Source organism: Bombus pyrosoma, linkage group LG6 (genome assembly GCF_014825855.1).
Source record: "Bombus pyrosoma isolate SC7728 linkage group LG6, ASM1482585v1, whole genome shotgun sequence".
In the NCBI taxonomy this organism is placed as follows: domain Eukaryota; kingdom Metazoa; phylum Arthropoda; class Insecta; order Hymenoptera; family Apidae; genus Bombus; species Bombus pyrosoma.
Window position 1 is genome coordinate 17894221 of NC_057775.1, and position 19642 is coordinate 17913862.

At 33.0% G+C, this 19642-nt stretch overlaps 1 protein-coding gene across 5 annotated transcripts in view; it reads right to left on the bottom strand.

Moving 5' to 3' along the window:
- Positions 1–19642, bottom strand: part of LOC122568091 (potassium voltage-gated channel subfamily KQT member 1) — an 83466-nt gene that overhangs the window by 17716 nt on the left and 46108 nt on the right. For 2 of the 5 annotated variants that reach the window (XM_043727442.1, XM_043727446.1), the window contains exons 9-12: positions 16802–16822; positions 11679–11926; positions 9215–9307; positions 5114–5270 (exon numbers count right to left, since the gene is read on the bottom strand). In XM_043727442.1, the coding sequence (XP_043583377.1) occupies positions 5114–5270; positions 9215–9307; positions 11679–11926; positions 16802–16822 (519 nt within the window). The remainder of the gene's footprint in view (positions 1–5113; positions 5271–9214; positions 9308–11678; positions 11927–16801; positions 16823–19642) is intronic. The other 3 variants (XM_043727443.1, XM_043727445.1, XM_043727444.1) reach the window with 3 other exon arrangements.

Below are 19642 nucleotides of genomic sequence, written 5' to 3' on the forward strand. Positions count from 1 at the left end.
GCTCGCTCAGAGACCGACATTTTGCCAGGCACCGTGCTCAAGTACATCGTATTATGTATACATGTACACGCACGCACAGACATATGTACATACATACATACACATCAAACGTATAATTGGATTTTCGAATGTGAATATTGCATTATCCGTTCATTATCCTTGATCGAAGAACAACATTCGATGTTCATACGCACATTATCGAGCGAACGAAATGGATTGTGTTGTAGAAATGTTTAATTAGCCTTATTAATTAATCGTATTTCACGAGTAGCGAGCCACGGCAAATACTGCCGATTTGCTTGATGCTGGTGATAAATTAATATTAAAAAAAAAAAAATTAATGTTGGCACAGAGATTGGGAGAAATTATGAAGTAATACTTTCTTCAGGTCAATAGATATATTGTATAATATATACATATTAGTGAAGATTATGGGGCCGTCGAGTGAAAAAATAATACGAATGGAGCGTACACTGTTAGCAGTTACTAATACAAAAGAAACCGGTATCTATTAAACAAGCAATTTGTTGCAAATTCACATTCACTTGCACAGTTTAATGCGTTTTGTTTAAAGACAAAATATACATCACTAGCTTCTTTAAGGAGAATATTATATGTTACTGCCTTATATGTTACATAATATCAAGACCTAAAATGTTTATAATTATTCAAAGATACAAAACTCTCGTTTTACACTTTCGTAAAGTTATTACGTTTCTTTGATTGTTGGCCAGTTTTGTATTAGACTGTGCTCGATTTGTATTAAATTATTTTTATCGATATCAGTAGATATTTATTATCAATAACATCAATCATTTATAATTTAAGTATCAATAATTAATGAATCAAAGAATGTTGGTTATCTTCTATTTTCGTTATCAGGAATATTGTAGGTATATTATATGCAAATTGCACAAAGTCAGCAATTCATAAAGAATAATTACGAGAATTTAATCCGAATTAATATCAATCCAACTTAATAATATAACATATCGAGGTTCATCGTATCTCGGCACGCTATTGAAGATCTCAAGAATTGCAAAAACAACGAAATATTATCTGTCTATTATAACGATATAGCAAATCGATGTTCGTACAACTACCATAATGCTGGGAATTATGTATGAGAATAAGGAAACGCCATCTTAGCGTGATACCGTGAAGGCTTAAGAATACTATCGATTTCCCGAATATATAACAAAGCCTGGTTCTCGCTCGAACAAAGGATGCCTCGTTCGCGTAAGCTGGATCAATATGATCGATGATTCGCTTTGAATAATCACAGTGTTCCACATCATTTCCGGATGAGTTTGTTATTCAGCATTTTCGACTCGTTTCAACGCTAGGAAAATCAGGACAAATTGTAGATATCCTTTTTCGTAGATAACAAGCGTGCGATCTACCGTAATGAATTTCGTTGGCTTCGTTAAATTTTCTGTATTAATTAATCACGAGGAAATAAATAGTTTTCGTGTGACGAATGGCTTAATAATGAAATTTTCAAATATATGAGAACATAGTGATTTATTCGGAAAGTTCGTAACGATGTTTGAGAAGAAATTTAACGTAATGTATTTTTATAAAATACTTAGAGACAATCCACATTTATCGAATAATGTATGCATCATTTTTTATACCGATTTCGGAACAGAAAGAGGAAGGTATCTCAATTCCACATATATTTCTTTTTTTATGTATGTTCGTCTATTTCTGCAAAACGATTTGACCAACCGCAATCATTCCTTTTGCATCTTATAGGGCATATCTCCCGGTTGGTTCGGTTAAAATAATTTTTGCATTTATTTTTTGTCAACCAGTTTTTCTTTTGCAAAAATCCAATTTTCACGTATGTTCATCGATTACTCAGTATTGGATTGAGCTATCGGGATGAAACTTTTTGCAATTTCTTGAATAGTCCATCGATCAGCTCCGTTTGAAAAATTTTTCCAATTTGTTCATTATTAACTATCGTTATTGTAAAGAATTCGTTCGTTAATTTCATTTACTTGCGTTCAGCGATTGCTTTGCGATTGTTAGACAGATGTCGAAATGATTGTACTGTAGCGACCTAAGCAAGCGCTTTGAAGTTACGTTTCTCAAGATAGGCTTTAACTCGCGTTTCCGTCGCGGGAAACTTTGTTCTACGGATTCGTTTTCGGCTATAAGTCTATCTTCATTGCGCAACGATTTGGGACACAATATTGAGTTACAGAAATATCCTTCTCTATCGCTGTTCATATTAATAATATCAGTGTATAGCTGGTTTATTCTTTATTCGCATACAGCCAATACAATTTTTTATTCATTAGTAAGAATTAAAAATTGAAATAAATAACAAATAGATAGAAATAAATGACCGCCTAATCAATGTCAGTGAAAACCATTTTACGTTGGCCCTGTAATATCGATCGTTTCCATTAAAAAATGTAAAATAAAAGATTTTTCTGAATTGAATGAATAGAAATGAAAATAGGCCATATATTAGATGTATTTTTAATTTTGTGTCACTTTCGAGAAGATTGCGACATATTTAATATACAAGTTATGTTTAGTAAATAAATGAATAATCTTAATCGTTACACCATATGTGTCTAAATAGAATACAAATTTTTTACGCACTTCAAAGTCTCTAATATATTGTTGGTAAAAGATCTTTTATTTGTAGTGAACTTCCATAGAGTAGCTTCACAAATCCTTTCCGAAAAGCTTCTCGAAATTTCCTGGCAATGAAATCCTCTGAATATTTCATGCAAGCCTCTAGAATAGTCTAAAATATTGAAGTCCTGCTGTCCTTGCAAAACTTGTAAAGAGCAGAATAAATGGTAGTAGAAGTGTATTATATTTGGAATGGATTAAATGTTAATCGATATCTCAAATAAATTTAATAGATTAGTATCATATAATTAATTAATAAAATATTATATAAATAATTTAATCAAATTGAACTTGATGCAATATCATTTTTTTTTTTTTTTTATTATTAAGAAGAACATTTGCCGAATGCTTCAAAGCGGAATTTTAGAAGATACTTGCCATGTAACATTTTAGGAAACTTAGAACGCATCCAAGTCTTAACCATAATTCGTACAACAGTTCAATTAATTTTATAGCATCCTAATGGCAACTATCTTCTCATAATATATCAATATATCGATATAATATATCAACGTTATATAGGCCCAATAATCGAAGAAAATATTCGCAAGCATAACGAAATAAAGTCATATTAAAGAGAAACGGTTTTCACTTTCTATTAATGAAGGGTTATCCCTTAAAACATGGCAAAGTTCAAGCACACGAGTATGTTTGATACAATTCCAATTGGTTACGCTATTATGTCGACAGCCGATCACGTAACCTAGACCTGTCGTTCCTTCTATTGACAACTCCGTTGTCCCGTGGTCTGACATTGGCTTTATTCGCCCGCAGCGATTGGCAGAGACGTAATAATTGTCGACAACGCGAAATCTGCATTTCTCCGATGAGAAATGATACGCGACGTAGCAGCTGCCATTGTCTCTCAGCCGCAGCTCACAGCACGTTCTATCGCGAAATGCTAAACGCTACTCGCCTCGATGACCGATTTCCTTTTTTTTATTCTCTTTGCTATTTTTCCTTTTCCGTTACTTTTTTTCTTTTTTTATTTTTGCATTTAACGGAGAATCGATGAGTATTCGCGCAGATGGCGATAAAGAGAATTTTCAATAAGCGTCGATACGATCCGATATTATTAACGTGTCCTTTTTTGTTACTTTTTCAACCTCTTTCTCTTTTTTTTTTTTTTGCTCATTAATTAGTTTATTAGAGAAATGTAATATATTTTAATTTTCGAAATATTTGTCTTTTTGATAATCAACGAATATAAATTTGATTATGTGTGAAATTGATGTATGACCAACAAAGAAAGAAATCATATTCGCATCAGTGTTTTTCTTCAGTTAAAAATCGAAAATGATGCAACTTCTGATGTGTTGATTTTCGAATGCCATTGTTTCTACTATTTTGTTTCTTTAATAAGATTTTGCTGTTGGATTTGACAAGTTATACATATGTGATTTCTTAAATATTAAGGTTGACGCTTTAAGGCCACAAAATAGCGGAAGAAATTTATATCTAAAATAGAAATAATTTAATTGGAAGCTAATATGTTAGGAAAAAATGCTTTTCGAATAAAAAATATTGATGCGCGATATTCCGTTTCTCTTTTTCTATTCATAACTCTTGTGCTTTTATTCGTTCGTGTAATGATAGAACTTTCCTGCTGTTAGCAAATATAAAAGTTTCCTTCGGCCTCTTAGCAATTTTTTCGAAAATTACCTACGAAGATTTACATTTGAGCATGAAGGATATTTTCGTCCATCTTTTATATCTTTCCTGCTTTGCTCAAATATTTGACTTGCGTGTGTACACAGGTAAACATTAATATTCGCATTAGCGATAGAACTTGCGAGCTTCGCGAGTCTCTTAAAGGATTCAGCTTTCCCCTTAATCAAAATTCCTTCTTGAAATCTTTCTCTTCTTTGCAATAGGGTTCGTAAAACGAAAAGATGAAAGTCTAAGGCACTATTTCTTGTTCAGAATGCCATAAGGAAGAATGTTTCGCGAAAATTTCAGCTAAGAAGTTACATGATTTTTTACTTTCCTGTTTTCTAGTGTACAGTTTTTGGATCTCGCAACGGTAACTTGACGTTTCATAAATTCAAGGAAGGAAGTTGGCATGACAAATGTGCAACTTGCGAATTGAGTTCTCTGATAATGTTCCAGAACTATAGTTCAAGTAGAACAATATGATTTGAAACTACAATGTGGACAATCTGTCCAAAGGCAATTGTTTCACCTAAAAACCTTAATTTGTTAACAATGTTGCTGCAGTGGTAACTTTTTAACTTAATTATGGAATATAGTTGTAACCAGAGGTATATGTAATTTGGAAGTTACACAATTTATAGATTTACATATATCTAAAGTTTATTTTATTTCCTCATCCCTGTACTATTATATTGTATCATAGTAATTATTAATTTCTATATTTCAAACTATTTCTGTCTATCAGTAACTAACTCGTATACAATCGTTTCATAATAACACGAAAAAAGTAGCAACAAAAACTTACCTTAATCCGAACCATCATATTCAAGTGACCTTGACTATACTGTTCGATCACATCGCGCACGTCGTACGGTTTCCGTGCTTGCTGAAACTTCCTCCTGGCCACGAAGTACTTAATCTTCCTGATCGCCCTTATGGCGTTTCGATGTGCTTCCGTCAGCCTGAAAATTACAATGATTCTATTTTCGGTCAATTTACTCACACTGGTAACAGACAAATTTTCCAATATACATATACGTCATTGCATAATGATTCACCATTCGCATCACAATTAATATTTCTTCGCTTCCGTTTACACGAATCTGTCTTATACATAAGCTTATGTTTACTTTATGAATCGTTTACTATTCCATATTGAAATAAAATTTGTTCCTCTGTTCGAATTATTTACAAAAACTCGAAGTCTAAGAAAATCGAGCTAGATTCGATCCAAAAACGGAAAAAATAGGAGGGAAAATATAAGAACCGTCCAAAAGAATTTGATTGAAAGTGATAGAAGGAAGAGGAATTTGGCACAAGTAGAGAATTTATTTTATTATCCAACACCGACTATAGATCGTCAACATTCGTATAACTTTGCTTATCGAAAATATTTTCCGTTGTCAGCTCACGATTCTACTGACTGTTTTAAATGATACGCGTGCTATCTATCTCACAAGGACATTCTCGAGAAAAGTGGCTGTCCTTCGGTTGTTTACTATTCAATGCTGTCTTACTGCGAGTAAAGACGTATTCTCATTGAGAGACGTACATAAATGGAACAGGGAGGATTTTACATGCATATGTATTCCACTAAGAAAAGACTCGTGTTATTCCAACAATCTCGTCAGTGGCACACTTTCGACGTTTATTAGTGTCGCAATTGATGATGCGAGTTTATGCGAAACGATTCGATGTTTGCTGGTTGTTCCTTGTTCTGTGTCATGGAATTTTATGAGTAATTTGCGCTCTTACTGCTTCTTATTCTTATAACGCTAAATTACTCGATTCAACTAATATATTTCTACAAATTATGTGGACACAGAAATTTAATTTAGTTAGCCATTGATTGAAATACGTATTATGATGTGGTATTTTTAAATCTTGAATTATTTTAAATTTATAATAGAACAAGATAATATTTAAAGAAATATTGAACTGTTCGGGCAACTGCAAAATTGAATAATTACAATTTTTACCATTTTTTGACCATTTTTACCATTGTGCATATTTTCCTAGAAACTCGAAAATGAAACATTAATACAATAAATTCTTTGTTTTGTGACTACGTTTTCGGTATTAAACGTAGTAATGAGAAATTATTCAAATGAGTTTGAAATTGTTCCGAACATTGACCAGCTTTCTTATCGTGATACTATACAGTAAAGACTCGTATTACTCGCGACTTTTCATTTGCCAAAGTCTGCATTGCAAAGATTATATAGATTTTATAGATTTGATTTTATAGACAAATTACAGAAAAATTACAGTGACATTACCAGATAAAAATAATATACAAAATCCGGTTATTTAATTCAAATACTAAACACCCTTTCTCTAAACAATCTGCATAAATGGAGAGCATTCTTCAGCACTTTATCCAAATCTAGCGGAAGATGTTTGTTTGCTCACCGGCAAAATTTCATCATTCGACTTATCTATTCTCAATTCGCGAGTCTAAAATTCCTAATTCACAGGAAAAATTGGAGTGGCTCGACAAAACGGTTGGCCAGCCGCCGACCGCTTATTTTCACAAACGATTTCACGTTTCAGCGGCGAAACGCGGGAAACTCGAGCTCCGAAACGCTAGAAAAGCAAAAAGTAAAACAGAGAAAAAAAGGAAACAGAGAGAGAGAGAGAGAGAGAGAGAGAGATGCGAGTCGCGAATCAAACGTTAGGGATGTGCGTGGCGGGGCAGCGAGAAGAACGGGAGAAAAAGAAAAATTCCGAACGCGACTTGTCTTTGTGTCGGAGGTTCGAGTGCCAGGCTTGCAAAGAATGTAGGCCGTCCATGAAGCGAAGTAATGCACCGGTGAAAAAAGCACTTACGTTCCGTGCTTTTTGAAGTGGGCGAGGGAAAAAGAGAAAGAAACAGACGAGTAGAGAAGAGGAGCTTTTCACGAGAGCCGCCGCAAGGTAACGCTCCATTCCGCTATCGAGAACGGAGACTTCCTCGAAATGTCAATGCCACGTGCTCGGAATTTGCTTTCCTAACATATTACCAACTTTTCTGTTGGTTTACTCATGGCGATAACTTCCGATAATAACACTTTGAGGAAAATTTTGAAAAAATTCTCCCTGGACGAGGCCAGGGGAGGATAATTGTTGGTAGCAGCTTTTCGAGGAAAATGTCAAGATGCACGAAAAATATTAGAAATTAGAACAAGAGATAGTTCATGAAAGTTCAATATCTAAATCGGAGGCACGAAAAGAATTTGTATGATCTATAATGAACAACAGACTATAGAAATTGTGACAAACAAGATATTAAGCAAGTCTTTGATATTCCTTTCGTGATCACAACGTTAAAAAATAAGATTCAATGACATAAATTGATTGAGAAAATACTGCGGATGAAATATTTCGTTAGCACAATCATCCTTAACGAATCGACGCAATTTTTAAAAATTTGTTTTAAATAAGCAGCATATTAATATTAGATTGTCGCAAAATTTTCTTTCGTTTTGCAAGGAAATAATAGATGCACACACTTTTTGTTTTATTTCGTTCCAATAGAATTAAATGGATCATACATAACTCGATAAAATAATATAAAACAAAAAGTGTTGTGTATCTGGTCTTTCCTTACAAAACGAAAGAAACTTTTGCGACAACCTAATACAAAGTTCTAGATTGAGATATTAGAAAGAAATACGTGTATGGTACAAGCTCTCTTTACCCCCACAAAACGAGTTGTTGTTACACTCAATAATTGCTGCTTGCATTCAACAGTGATTCTCGAGCACATTTAAATTTCTGTTCGCCGCACGCTTTGCAGCGGTTCTCGGGATCGATCGAATAGCAGAAAGACCATGAATCGCGGCACGTTTAACATTAACGAGATCCGAATCGTTGAATCGGATGCACACTGTACGCTGCCGTTTCGAGCTGTTTCCAGCATGTATTACAGAAACCATACGTGCTGGACGAAAATTCTCCGGTTAATATCGATTCCGCATGCAAAATGAAAGTAATTTGCATGAAGATGTAGGCTTCCTCTATTCTCGCCTATGCCTTGATTTTGCTTGCTGTTATCAGACCCGACGTGCAAACGAAAAATAGTCGAACGATACTATCGTTGCCAGTTTTTTCAAGGTAGTTTCATTTAGACGTCGACAAAAATATTACTGTTTTTTTTTTTTTTTTTTTGTAATTGTGAATATTTTGGAGATTAATGAAATTTCTATTAGATAATTTTAGAGTGGGAAAAGTCTCTTGACGATTTCACTTCGACATGATAACGATACTTTTTGTATTTAAATATCTGGATCATCTAATAATTAATTTTAATGACATTTGGATGAAAATTTGTTAAGGAATGTTTGTTTTATTTCACGCGTGTTCTAAACATGTATTATTAAAATTCAAATTTTGTTTCCTTTTTTCACGTATGTGCTACATACTTTGTCGACTCTAAATGATATCGAATCGAGCGACAGTTAATGAAAGGATCTTTTTATTCATCCTACAAATTGTTCATAGATTTTTGTAATACTACATACCATTTGATAAACTCTGAATTATGTCAACAATTATTCATTGCCTCGTTTAAGTCTCTACGAAATACAGGCATCAATTTGTTCAATATCGAATTACTGTTTTGTACATTAGCATATATGTACTTACAAATTTCTTTCATTCTTCAAAAAGTACTTCGTAGACGTTACAACAACGCTACATACATACAAATCAAAAGAGTTACCTACATCTCGATTTACATCCAATCAACTCTTCAAATCCGATTTAACCAATCGATTCAATCAAAGGAAGGTAACTTACAAAAGACATTTCCATAGGACAAAATCACAACGTTGTTGTAGTTTGCCTCCATCTCTCGATTAAAATACTTTTCCTCGTATCTTTATACGAAAATCCAGCAAGATGACAGAAAGAAAATCGTACTTACGTGGTGACTCTCTGCGGTTCCTCGATATCAATGTCAATTTCATCGCTGGTAGCCTCCGTGACGGAGCTCGTCTGCGAGGTGAAGAGGCTTCCCCTGCCAACCGGAAATACGCTACTCACACTACCAAACTCAAGAACTAGTTCGTTCGACGTTCAAAACCGCTCCAGAGAAAGTGCCCTTCAACCGGTTGACGTTTCCTGTCACGCCAACTTTCCCGAACCAGCCATTATTTCCCCGCGAAATTTCCAAAGATTTTCTCCGTTCCCGACCCTTACGCACACTTCACATGCTTCATTTTACCGGCGTTTGATGCTCGAGCAAATGAGATCTTATCACACGAGTTATCTATTGTCTAACGTCGGCGGATCAATATAAGAAAAAAAAAAAAAAAAGAAAACGTGTAGCTAGAAGACTATTGTTAGAGAAAGTAGCGGAGGGTTTATAAGGAGAATTTATTTAGATGATTTTGGTTCAAATATATTTTAAATGCATGTATAAATTTTTAAATATTAAATTGTAGGAATTGTTATATCAGCCGGCTTCTAAGCTTCTCTCTGGAGCGAATTTCAAAATTATGTAACTAGATTACTGCTTAGATTACTCTTTTCATTTTCACGTCAACGTTTTATGTTTCGTTCCGCAAAAACAAAATATTACGAGATTTCGTATGAACATAGTAAGAGGATAATATCATTATTCCTCGTTACAATGCAACAATGCCATAGTTAACAAAGAAAATCCACCATAATCTGAAACTCAATTAAATAAATTAAATAAGAATAATGTCTCGACGTATCGTCTCGAAGCAAAGTCGCTCGATTAATTTTACAAAGATAACTAGAATATTAAAATAAAGACAATTATATAATCAAACGTTCTTGATGGTAGGAACAAATATTTTTATTAAAGTCGCATTTACATTAGGCAATTTTTTCTCGACTCATTAAAATGATAGAGCTATAAAATAAAAATTCGTTATCTATAGCTTGTATCTTGTCGATTCACTGGTCATTTCAAAATTGGTTATTCCAGAGGCTTATTTAAAAATTCAATAAGTTCGCGGGACCTCATTTCCAAGCGCAGACTATAGAACTCAATTTGCAAGTTTATTTGAGAACTGAATAATATTGAGTTATGGAACCGTGGCTCGAAGTTTTGAATCAAACGCCCGCATCGATGGTCTGTGCCATAAAACGTTGAATAAAATGTGATTTTTGTTTAATTTCCTCGTATACTACAAAAGCTATTTGTGTTTAATCTGTAGATCGATTGGAGTCTGTGTACGATATTCCAAATTATTTAATCCGAAATTAAAAGTGGCCAGTAAAAGTATTTCACTATGAAAAAAAGAAAATAACTTCATTAACAGATTTATTATTCAAACTGAGATTTGAATAATCGCGATAACCCGAAGATTATTTATCAAATATTGATTGGTGCAAACCTACAAATTCCTTTTATATTATGCCATTTTGTCCTATTTTATTCTACTTAATATGTATTTATATATATATCCACTTAGAACCATGATGAAAAAAATTAGTCTAAGTAAAATACTGTTAGCTAGGTAATAAAGATGTACTCAAAGTCCAATAATGTATAAAAATAAAGAAGTATAAAGAATAAAGAAAAAGTAATTAATTAATATTGTCAGATCAGTGAGCAACAATAAGCAATCTAAATTCGTAGTTTGTAAATTTCTTTAAATCTTCGTCAAATAAAGTATTTTAGTGAAACCTAGAATTGCTTATCAATTTAATAATATCATTAAATCGATATAAATTGTAATAGAAAGATGCAAACTGAAAATTAAAGTTTCTATGTAAATGAATTGGATGGAACTCACATCTGTTTGTTCGAACGTTAATTCATATTATTGGAAAGTGAAATTGTTAATGAAGCAGTGAGTTAGTGAATTCCTATTTTCAGGGCTCAATTCATTATCCGGATTATTTTATTCGAATTATTCAAATGCATACAGTTGCAGTGTAATGAATTTAAAGGAAGTGAAACTTCATTTTTAACTTTAACGAGTCAAATCGTATTTATTGATTTAAGATGAGGTTTCTCGTTGATCTTAAAATCAATTGCAAAAATTGTATACTTTTCACGTGTACAATCAACTGTCTCTACAAAAGGAATTAATCAAAGATTGGCATTGATCTAATAAGATGAAAGATCTAAAATTATAACATATTGGATTATCGATGTCATGATCGTAGATTTTCTATCTTGTTATCAAGATTTACTGGTTTGGATTTTTTTACTTTAAAATAAACTGATCGTACATTATGCAAATATTACCGGAAAAGAATTCCAAGCAAAATGGTTACCAACCAACTACTAAAGTATACTATCGGTAACCGATGGCCAACACGGCTCTTAACATGTTAATTTTCCGCTTCTACAACATTCATCAGCTTCACTAAATTAACAAAAAACAACAATCGATGCCTCGACTCACCGGTTGTCGCGTCTAGCACGATTAGGTGTACCAGCCTTCGGTTCCTCCATGTAAAAGATTACGTCGCCCTCGTTCTCCATCCGTTGGTTGTCATTTTGACCCCCGGTATCGCCAGTAGCACCGCCACTGGACACACCACCGGATATCGTAACCGGCGGTAACTGTTGCTGTTGTTGAACGTCCATCCGGTTCCTCGATTTTCGCCTCTTCAGTACGCTCGCCTTTTTTGCCACCTGGATCATCAGAGACTGAACCCCCGGTGCCCTCCCATTACAACACACGTCGAACACAACATGCACTATCCCTACTAGCGAGCGCCACAGCTCGGCCCCGAACACGGATCCATCTGAAAAGCTCCCTAGTTCGCCAACGGCGGTATATCTGTGCACTGAAAATTTAAGCTCGTTCGGCTGCCCCGATATTATTCAGGATTTTCGTTAATAATGGACGGATAGTATCCATATAGATAGCATCCATAGGTATTGGCAGAAATCTGCACCTGGGTTTTCATCATACGTTCGGAACAGATTATTAACATATTCCGTGTTACACCAATTTTACGTAGTCTGCCATCAAACAGATGTTACGACTGAAATGACTTTATGATTTTGCTTGTCTTTGGAACTATTCCGGATTCTTTCAGCTACGTAAGTTTGATGACTCCGAGAAAAGGGGAATTTCTTGTATTTACTTCGATTAATCTCTCTTAAGAGCAAAAATTCTATAGGTATAATAATATAATGGTCAGATACACAAATGATTGGAATAAAATGCAGACTTTGTCAATAGCTTTGAACGAGGCACATTTACTATGGAGGATGTTTTTCAGTGAAACGAGATCGTGACGAATGACTCTGTAACGTGTTAACATAAATTGAAATAATAAATTAATTACTACGTGTATAGGGATCACAGAGAACGTGTGAATCTTTCTTATAGTTCGACCAAATGCATGATCCGCTTTATATCTCATCAAGTAGTAGTGACAAAGGAAACCGAGCATGCGTACATTGATTCGAATGTGGCAGTTCTCTCGCAATTTCAGTTTTCATCAGATTAATCACACCGTACTATCCTGCTTCGAGATTCGTCCCTGATTATTAGCGCAAGTTTAATGACGACATATTGATAGCGTACAGAACTCCTGATGAGATTGCTAAATGAGATGAGATTGAAAAGACGTGGAAATACTATTCTAAAACGACCTGATCTCCATTTGAAATCCACGCAGTATCAGCTTGTTGGCAATCTTCTTTGTAAGTCGAATAAAATATTTCGTAAATCAGTCATGAAATTGTTTATGTGGATAAAATGGTATTAGGAGGAAATAATGGAAATTTATTGACACTACATTCGTCAATTTGAATAAAAACGAAAAGATATATGTATATATAATAATAATGATAATATGAATATATGTGTGTGTGCCATTTAGGCGTTAGATACCAGACATTTATCAATTTTATAGAATAAATTACGAAAAAATACTGCGGAGGCACAAATATCAATTTCATTAAACTATTTCCTCAGATGAAGAAAGGTCAATTAAGAATTAATAAAACTTTAAAAATAAATCGGAAAACAATCTATCCAAATAAAAAAAAAACTAATCTAACAGCAATCTAATTGCATCTGCATTAAAATAAAAACAAAAAAGGAATAAGGGAAATAAGGTAACTTTTAAACTTTTAGAAATTAATTAACAAGAGGCTGAGAGACTCGTTTGAAATTCTTTTTCGCAACATTCGTCGCATCATATGGAACTGTAATCATTGTACGTTTCCACAAGGGGAGAAAAAGTTGGAAAACGAATTGTTTACCGTACCGGGAAGAAAAAGCAAGACCCACGGTCGATGAAACTGTTCCTCTCCTTTTCAAACTTATCGAATTTTTTCCGTACAGGAACGAAAGTAGGTCAGCATCGGTTTTCAAATCTGCTCTCGGAGTCGGCAATATAACTACGCATTAACGTCATTTTTCCTTAGGCTCTACGCGTTAAGCACTTGTGGAGGGTTTTGGAAAAATATCACAGGATAAGGATTCATAAAACTTCCGTAATAGACATAACTTGTCAACTCGCGAAATCTTTACGAAGAAAGTTTTAGTATCCAGGATGAATCGATCGTGAGTTTACGAAGCTCTTGACGATAGTTTCATTTTCGAATAGTTTCGATAATTTGAAAACTATTAACAAAAAGGTTTATATACCTCCTACTAGCTAAAAATTTAGTATCTTTTGGATGTATCGATTCGGATGGTTCTTAGTTTGATTGAACAATTTCAATCACTTTATACTTATCGATATTGTTAATGCCGATAAATGATATTTATTATGGAAGAACCTAACAAAAATTTCTCACAAACTTATTCTAATTTAATTTAAAAGTAACCGAAACGCTGCACTCGACAATTCAGTTCGCATAAACCGACGCGTTATAACTTTTCAATCAAATCAACGAATCAAACATACGTGAAAGTAAAGTGATAGAAAGACGAAAGAAAAGTAAACGAGTGAAAGAAGTCCGAAGAAACCAGGAAAGGGAAATTCATTGGGAAAAGACGTCAGATGAAAAAGGTGAGAAAGTACCGTCGTGTCTCAGTGCGTTTTAGTATTCAATCCTATTTGCCAGCGTGAAAGCTGTAAATGTTTAACATGGACAATGAAACGTTCTATCAAGATTCAGGAAACAATCGCACGAGACAGAAAGGAAAACGACAACGGAAATATTCGAGCGACGACCGTGACAGCCGACGAGCGTAAATTCTCGTTCCCCGCGAACGCGTTCGTTTCTTTGCTTTGCAAGCTGACGCGAAAATAAAATGGCGAGACGTACACTGTGCACCGAATTGGTGAAACGACTCTGCTTCAAATGCCTCGAAACGATATTACGATTGTGCATCGTTTTACAAACACCACTACACGTTCAATTTTGTTTTTGATATTTCCAACTACATATAAATTTTGATCAATAAATTACAAATTAATGAGAAAAGAAATAGGGAAGTTCTTACTTACGTATATTTTCTATAGAATACAAACTTCTTTTAAAGGGAAGGATACGTAAATGAAATCCTTTTCTTGTATTTTTTATCTGTTCTCCATAGGAAATAATGATAACGTAATAAAAATGGTTGTTAATAGATATTAGTTTATAATATTAGTAATAATATTATGTGATGTAATTAGATATTAGTAACAATGATAGTGAGTAATAATAATGTCATAAGAGCCCAAAAGTCACCTAGAAATGTGTTTAGGTATCCATTGCCCGCACGGCTCTTATATTCTGTAATTATAGGTTTTAATAAGGATAATAGCAAGTATACATATTTAATAACACGAACAAACCAATTGCAGTGAGCTTGTAATATTTCATACATAGGTACTAATAATGTAATTAACTATTTACTATCCATCGCTATTAAATTATATTGTAAGATGAATAAAATCAGAATATTTTTATTTTTTAATAGGTATTTTAATATCATGTAGAGCTATAGAACTGAGTTATTGAAATATGAAAAATGTTCTTTTTTAAGATATTTATGTTTAAAGCAGAGTTGTTACCACCACTGTTGTGTCGGTTCATATTGTGCGTACAGGATGTCAATAATATCAAGAATACTTGTTAAGATTAACATGTAGTGTAACGTTACCTGAAACTTACGAATTTTTCATCTGTAACTGTTAAACTTAAACTTTTTTTTATATTTCAATCCGTGTAACAATTATGCAATATCTAAAGGTGGTGATATTATATCGATTTCTAACATCGAAACATATTTTCAACATTTGAAATTCATTAAAACAATAAAGTTGTTACGTACGCAGGTTTCTCTTAAGGACATAGATTACAACGTCCTAGAATTGTTTACGTTTATCAAAGCTCAATGTAACATACATCTAAAAAAATTATAAAATACTCAGGAAACTGAGAAAAGGAACTGAAAATTGATCGAAACCAATGAAACGAAATAAATAATTCATATACAAGCTTATAAGTAGCTATCAAGCGATACTGCAACTTTAACTTCATCGAACATGATTAAGTACTCTCCACTTAAGCATCGAAGCGATACAAATTGCCAATAGATTACTCACATGAAGCGCGTAAATGTGAAAGACAAAAATAATACAATTGTACGCGTTTATAGAAATTTCTCTACCCACTTTTATTTCTAACAAATCACAATCAAAAAATGTCAAAACACGATATACAAACGATCAGACAACTTTTATGAAATATCCTCGACTTTCTCAACACCCTGTACGTGAAAGCGTCGCACATATATTTTGCACAAAGACACCGCATACACTCAATTAGAATTCATGCACAATAATGTGTGACGCGGTAGAAATACATTGCATAGCGCAGATCATTATTATTTTTCGCGATCCAAGTGGTTAAACGAAGCTTAATATAAGTGCAATATAAAATAAAAACACAACAATATAGATACATACATAGAAAAAAGAGCAATAAGTATTATACGTGGAATAAACGAGCCTTTCCGCGAATTAACGCGAATATCCCACCCCTGCCCGCGTTATACAGGGTGTATTATACTACGTATAGAATTGCCAATGATCGCGTCTTGCTTTTGTAAATACAGTTTTTAAACAAAATCACCAGCGTGTCTATTCTACGAACATGTATTTTACAACAGTCACGTGTTTTAATCACTTGCAATCATTTTACAGCAACATACTTCATTAATAATGCAAATTGCTTCGAAGCTTAAATTGCTAAAAAGCGTATAGAGTAAATTTTGTCGATTTATTATATCCTCGACGATCGAGTTATTTAACACAACGAAACCATATCTGGACAAATATGTCGCGAAAATTGAGAAAAAAAGTAGTCGATATCGATCTCAAATTCCATGTTTGTTTGTTTGTGTGTGTGTGTGTGGTGTCATTGGAAGCTAAAAGTGATTATCGACTAAAATATATCACTTAAATTTTAATATTTGAAACATTCAACAGACTCGCGTGTGGCCAGTGATTCTGAAAACGCGATAGGTTCCCGTTACGTGACAAGGAAAAGTGAATAATAAATTGGTAAATAAATAAACATGCAAAAGAGTAAAAATTGAAATAAATCTAAATAGCCTTTACATACCATCTTCTTTACACAAATCAACTGAAATATATTAGGTACATTTTATATATATCGTATCAGAGAAAGGAGAGATGTTTTTTGTATGTACATGATATAAATTTTAATGGAATTAATAGAAACGCGACAGGTGAGCGTATGAGAGAAGAAAGGACGGAACAGAAAGAGCGAACATAATGGGATATATTGTAATACGCGCGAATTTTTGGCAGCAGATGCGATAGATATTGATGTTTCCGGCGTAGAATTTCTTTCTTTTTCCATGAAATTCCTGTGTGCCGAATTTATTTGAAAATTTCGTATATTTCAAACTGTAGAGCTTTGCTTGAAATATTCACAAAATTGCTCATATTAATTTATAATTCATAAACCTTTGTTTGGCACGATTCATTTATTTATTCATATAGATTTTCTTTATGTCTATTAATATATTACATTTGAAAATAATGTTCTCCCCTTGTATACTCGTTATTCTCTGCAGAATTAATTTATCATTTTGTATATTTCTATTGTCTATAGACATTGTGTTCGATGGCAGCTGAGCAAGAAGAAACAAAAAGGAAAAATAATAATTTGCGTCAGCCACAAAATATTAACAAATACAATTTTCCAAGCGAAATAATTAAATTACTGCCAAGGATATTACGTTTAAAAAAGTTGCATTAAAAACAGCATGGTTAGGAACAAACTTTTTAAATATAATATATTTCTTGAACTGATACGTACCCGAATATGATACAAACTTAAATTAAGTCGTATCGGTTATTTGATACCAAAAAAAAAATTAAATTAAAAAATTTTTTTCATTTTTAAGCAGTACCTAGATGCGAGAAGCGATTTGCATAACACTTGATTAATCAGAGTTTTGAAAGCAAGGTTTATGAGAAAATGTTAAATATTATCGAAAAATGAAAAGTCTTTATTCAGTTGATGACTCAAGTTCTCTTGAGCTTCCTTTTGATAAAATGTTGCATGATTCGTTACAAAGAAAAAATACATAAACAAATAGAATTAAGCATTCACTTAAAATTAAATTACACATGATCGATGCCAAAAATAATAATGGCCCTTCTAGTGTAATCGAACGAGAGATGTTTGTTTATGATATAATAGATAAAACTGTAAATTAATCGTATTCTATTCAAAAATACAATAAAATTTTTATTAACTTTCCTTGTAATTTGAATTTTTATGCTTGTATGTACTTAAATAATCTGAAAAATATGGAGCATTTTTAAATTTTGAAAAAGAGAGAAACACTAATCCTTCTCAGACAAATGAACGTCAAACTATTTTCAGCTTAACAAAATAAAATTCTTCCAATTTAATTGAAATTCTTCAAAACATTCATATAACGTTTATCAGTGAATAAAATAAATTTCTATTATTAATTCACGAAACTAAATATGTACATTAATCAATGGACCATTCAAAAAGTTCTTTCCAGGTAAAAGGGATCTTTTTCGCAATTTCTCTTTTGTTATAGGCAAAAGACCATCCCTAATTCGATTACACGGCAAATTACAGCGCGTTTCGGAAATTCGTGAACAAACGAAACGGAAGTTAACGCTTCGTTAAGAGGCAAACGATCCCTACGAAAGAAATCGATGTAATTCGTTTCCTCAACGATGAAATAATGAACGCAACAGAGGAGGGTTCGGATAAACAATAGAGAAGCGAGATTTTTCTCGTGCCACGACAGAAAACTGAGAAAATATAATAATACAGAAGCTTTCAAGCGTAATTTGAAACTGCATCAACACACGAATAATCACGAGCAACACTCAGTTATTATTATATTTCGAATATATTGAACGGCACATTAAAAACACAGAGCAGAAATCGCATTCTCTGCTTGCATACATCCACTGCCAAATTATTTGCATGACCCTGTGGGATAATCGAAGTCCTGCGATCGATACTAATTTCACGGGACTTCGTGTATCTCCGTATTAATTAACGTTTCTTTTCGTTCTCTTTCTCTTTTCTTTTTTCTTCCATTTTTTATCTCTTCAGTTTTAATGGAAGTCACAAATTTTCTCAATTTTAACGGTAATCAACGAATCAACATGCCAATAAGTACCTTCAATCCAAACAATCCATTATCGATACTAAACTCGAACGAGAACTCTGATATAAGCAGATTGTTTTTGAAATGACGTCGGAAAATCACAGATATGCATTTGAAAAATTAAGACTGCGAAAAATCATTACCTTACTTTACGCGCTTCGTTATTTACTTTTAGTTATTGATTTTGACATTGGAATTTTGGTACGTGTTAGTAATATTTATCTTCACTGTTGCGTTACGCATAAATGAAATTACGTACGATAGAATTTTTCAAAATAACTGCATCGTTTATTAAGTTTTGAGGAATTTTGGAAGGAAAACATTTGGAAAGACTTTTATGCCAAAAAAATTAAATCTCAACTTGTATTTCATAAAATAACAGCATGAGGTGTTGTATAGATTATTATAAAAACATATTAGAAATTGTAGGAAATTTGTTTTATACAAAAAATTATACAAATACTTTATACATAAATTGCAAACTATATTTGGATTGCTTTGACAACAATACGTCTGTAAATTTTCTAATGTCATTTTAAAAACGTTTTATGTTGTATACCGACTCGAAAAATCTCGGCAATATTTAATTAATACAATCTCATATAAAATAGAATAAGAAAACAGTTTGAAATAGTTGAACGTACTTACATAAACAAATTACCAAGTAATATTGTTTCTTTAAGGAAAATATCATGGACTAATGACGTTGTCTTGTAACGAAAATAAAAGCGAATAATCTCTTTCGTAACTGAATTCTCTGAAATTTGGTGTAG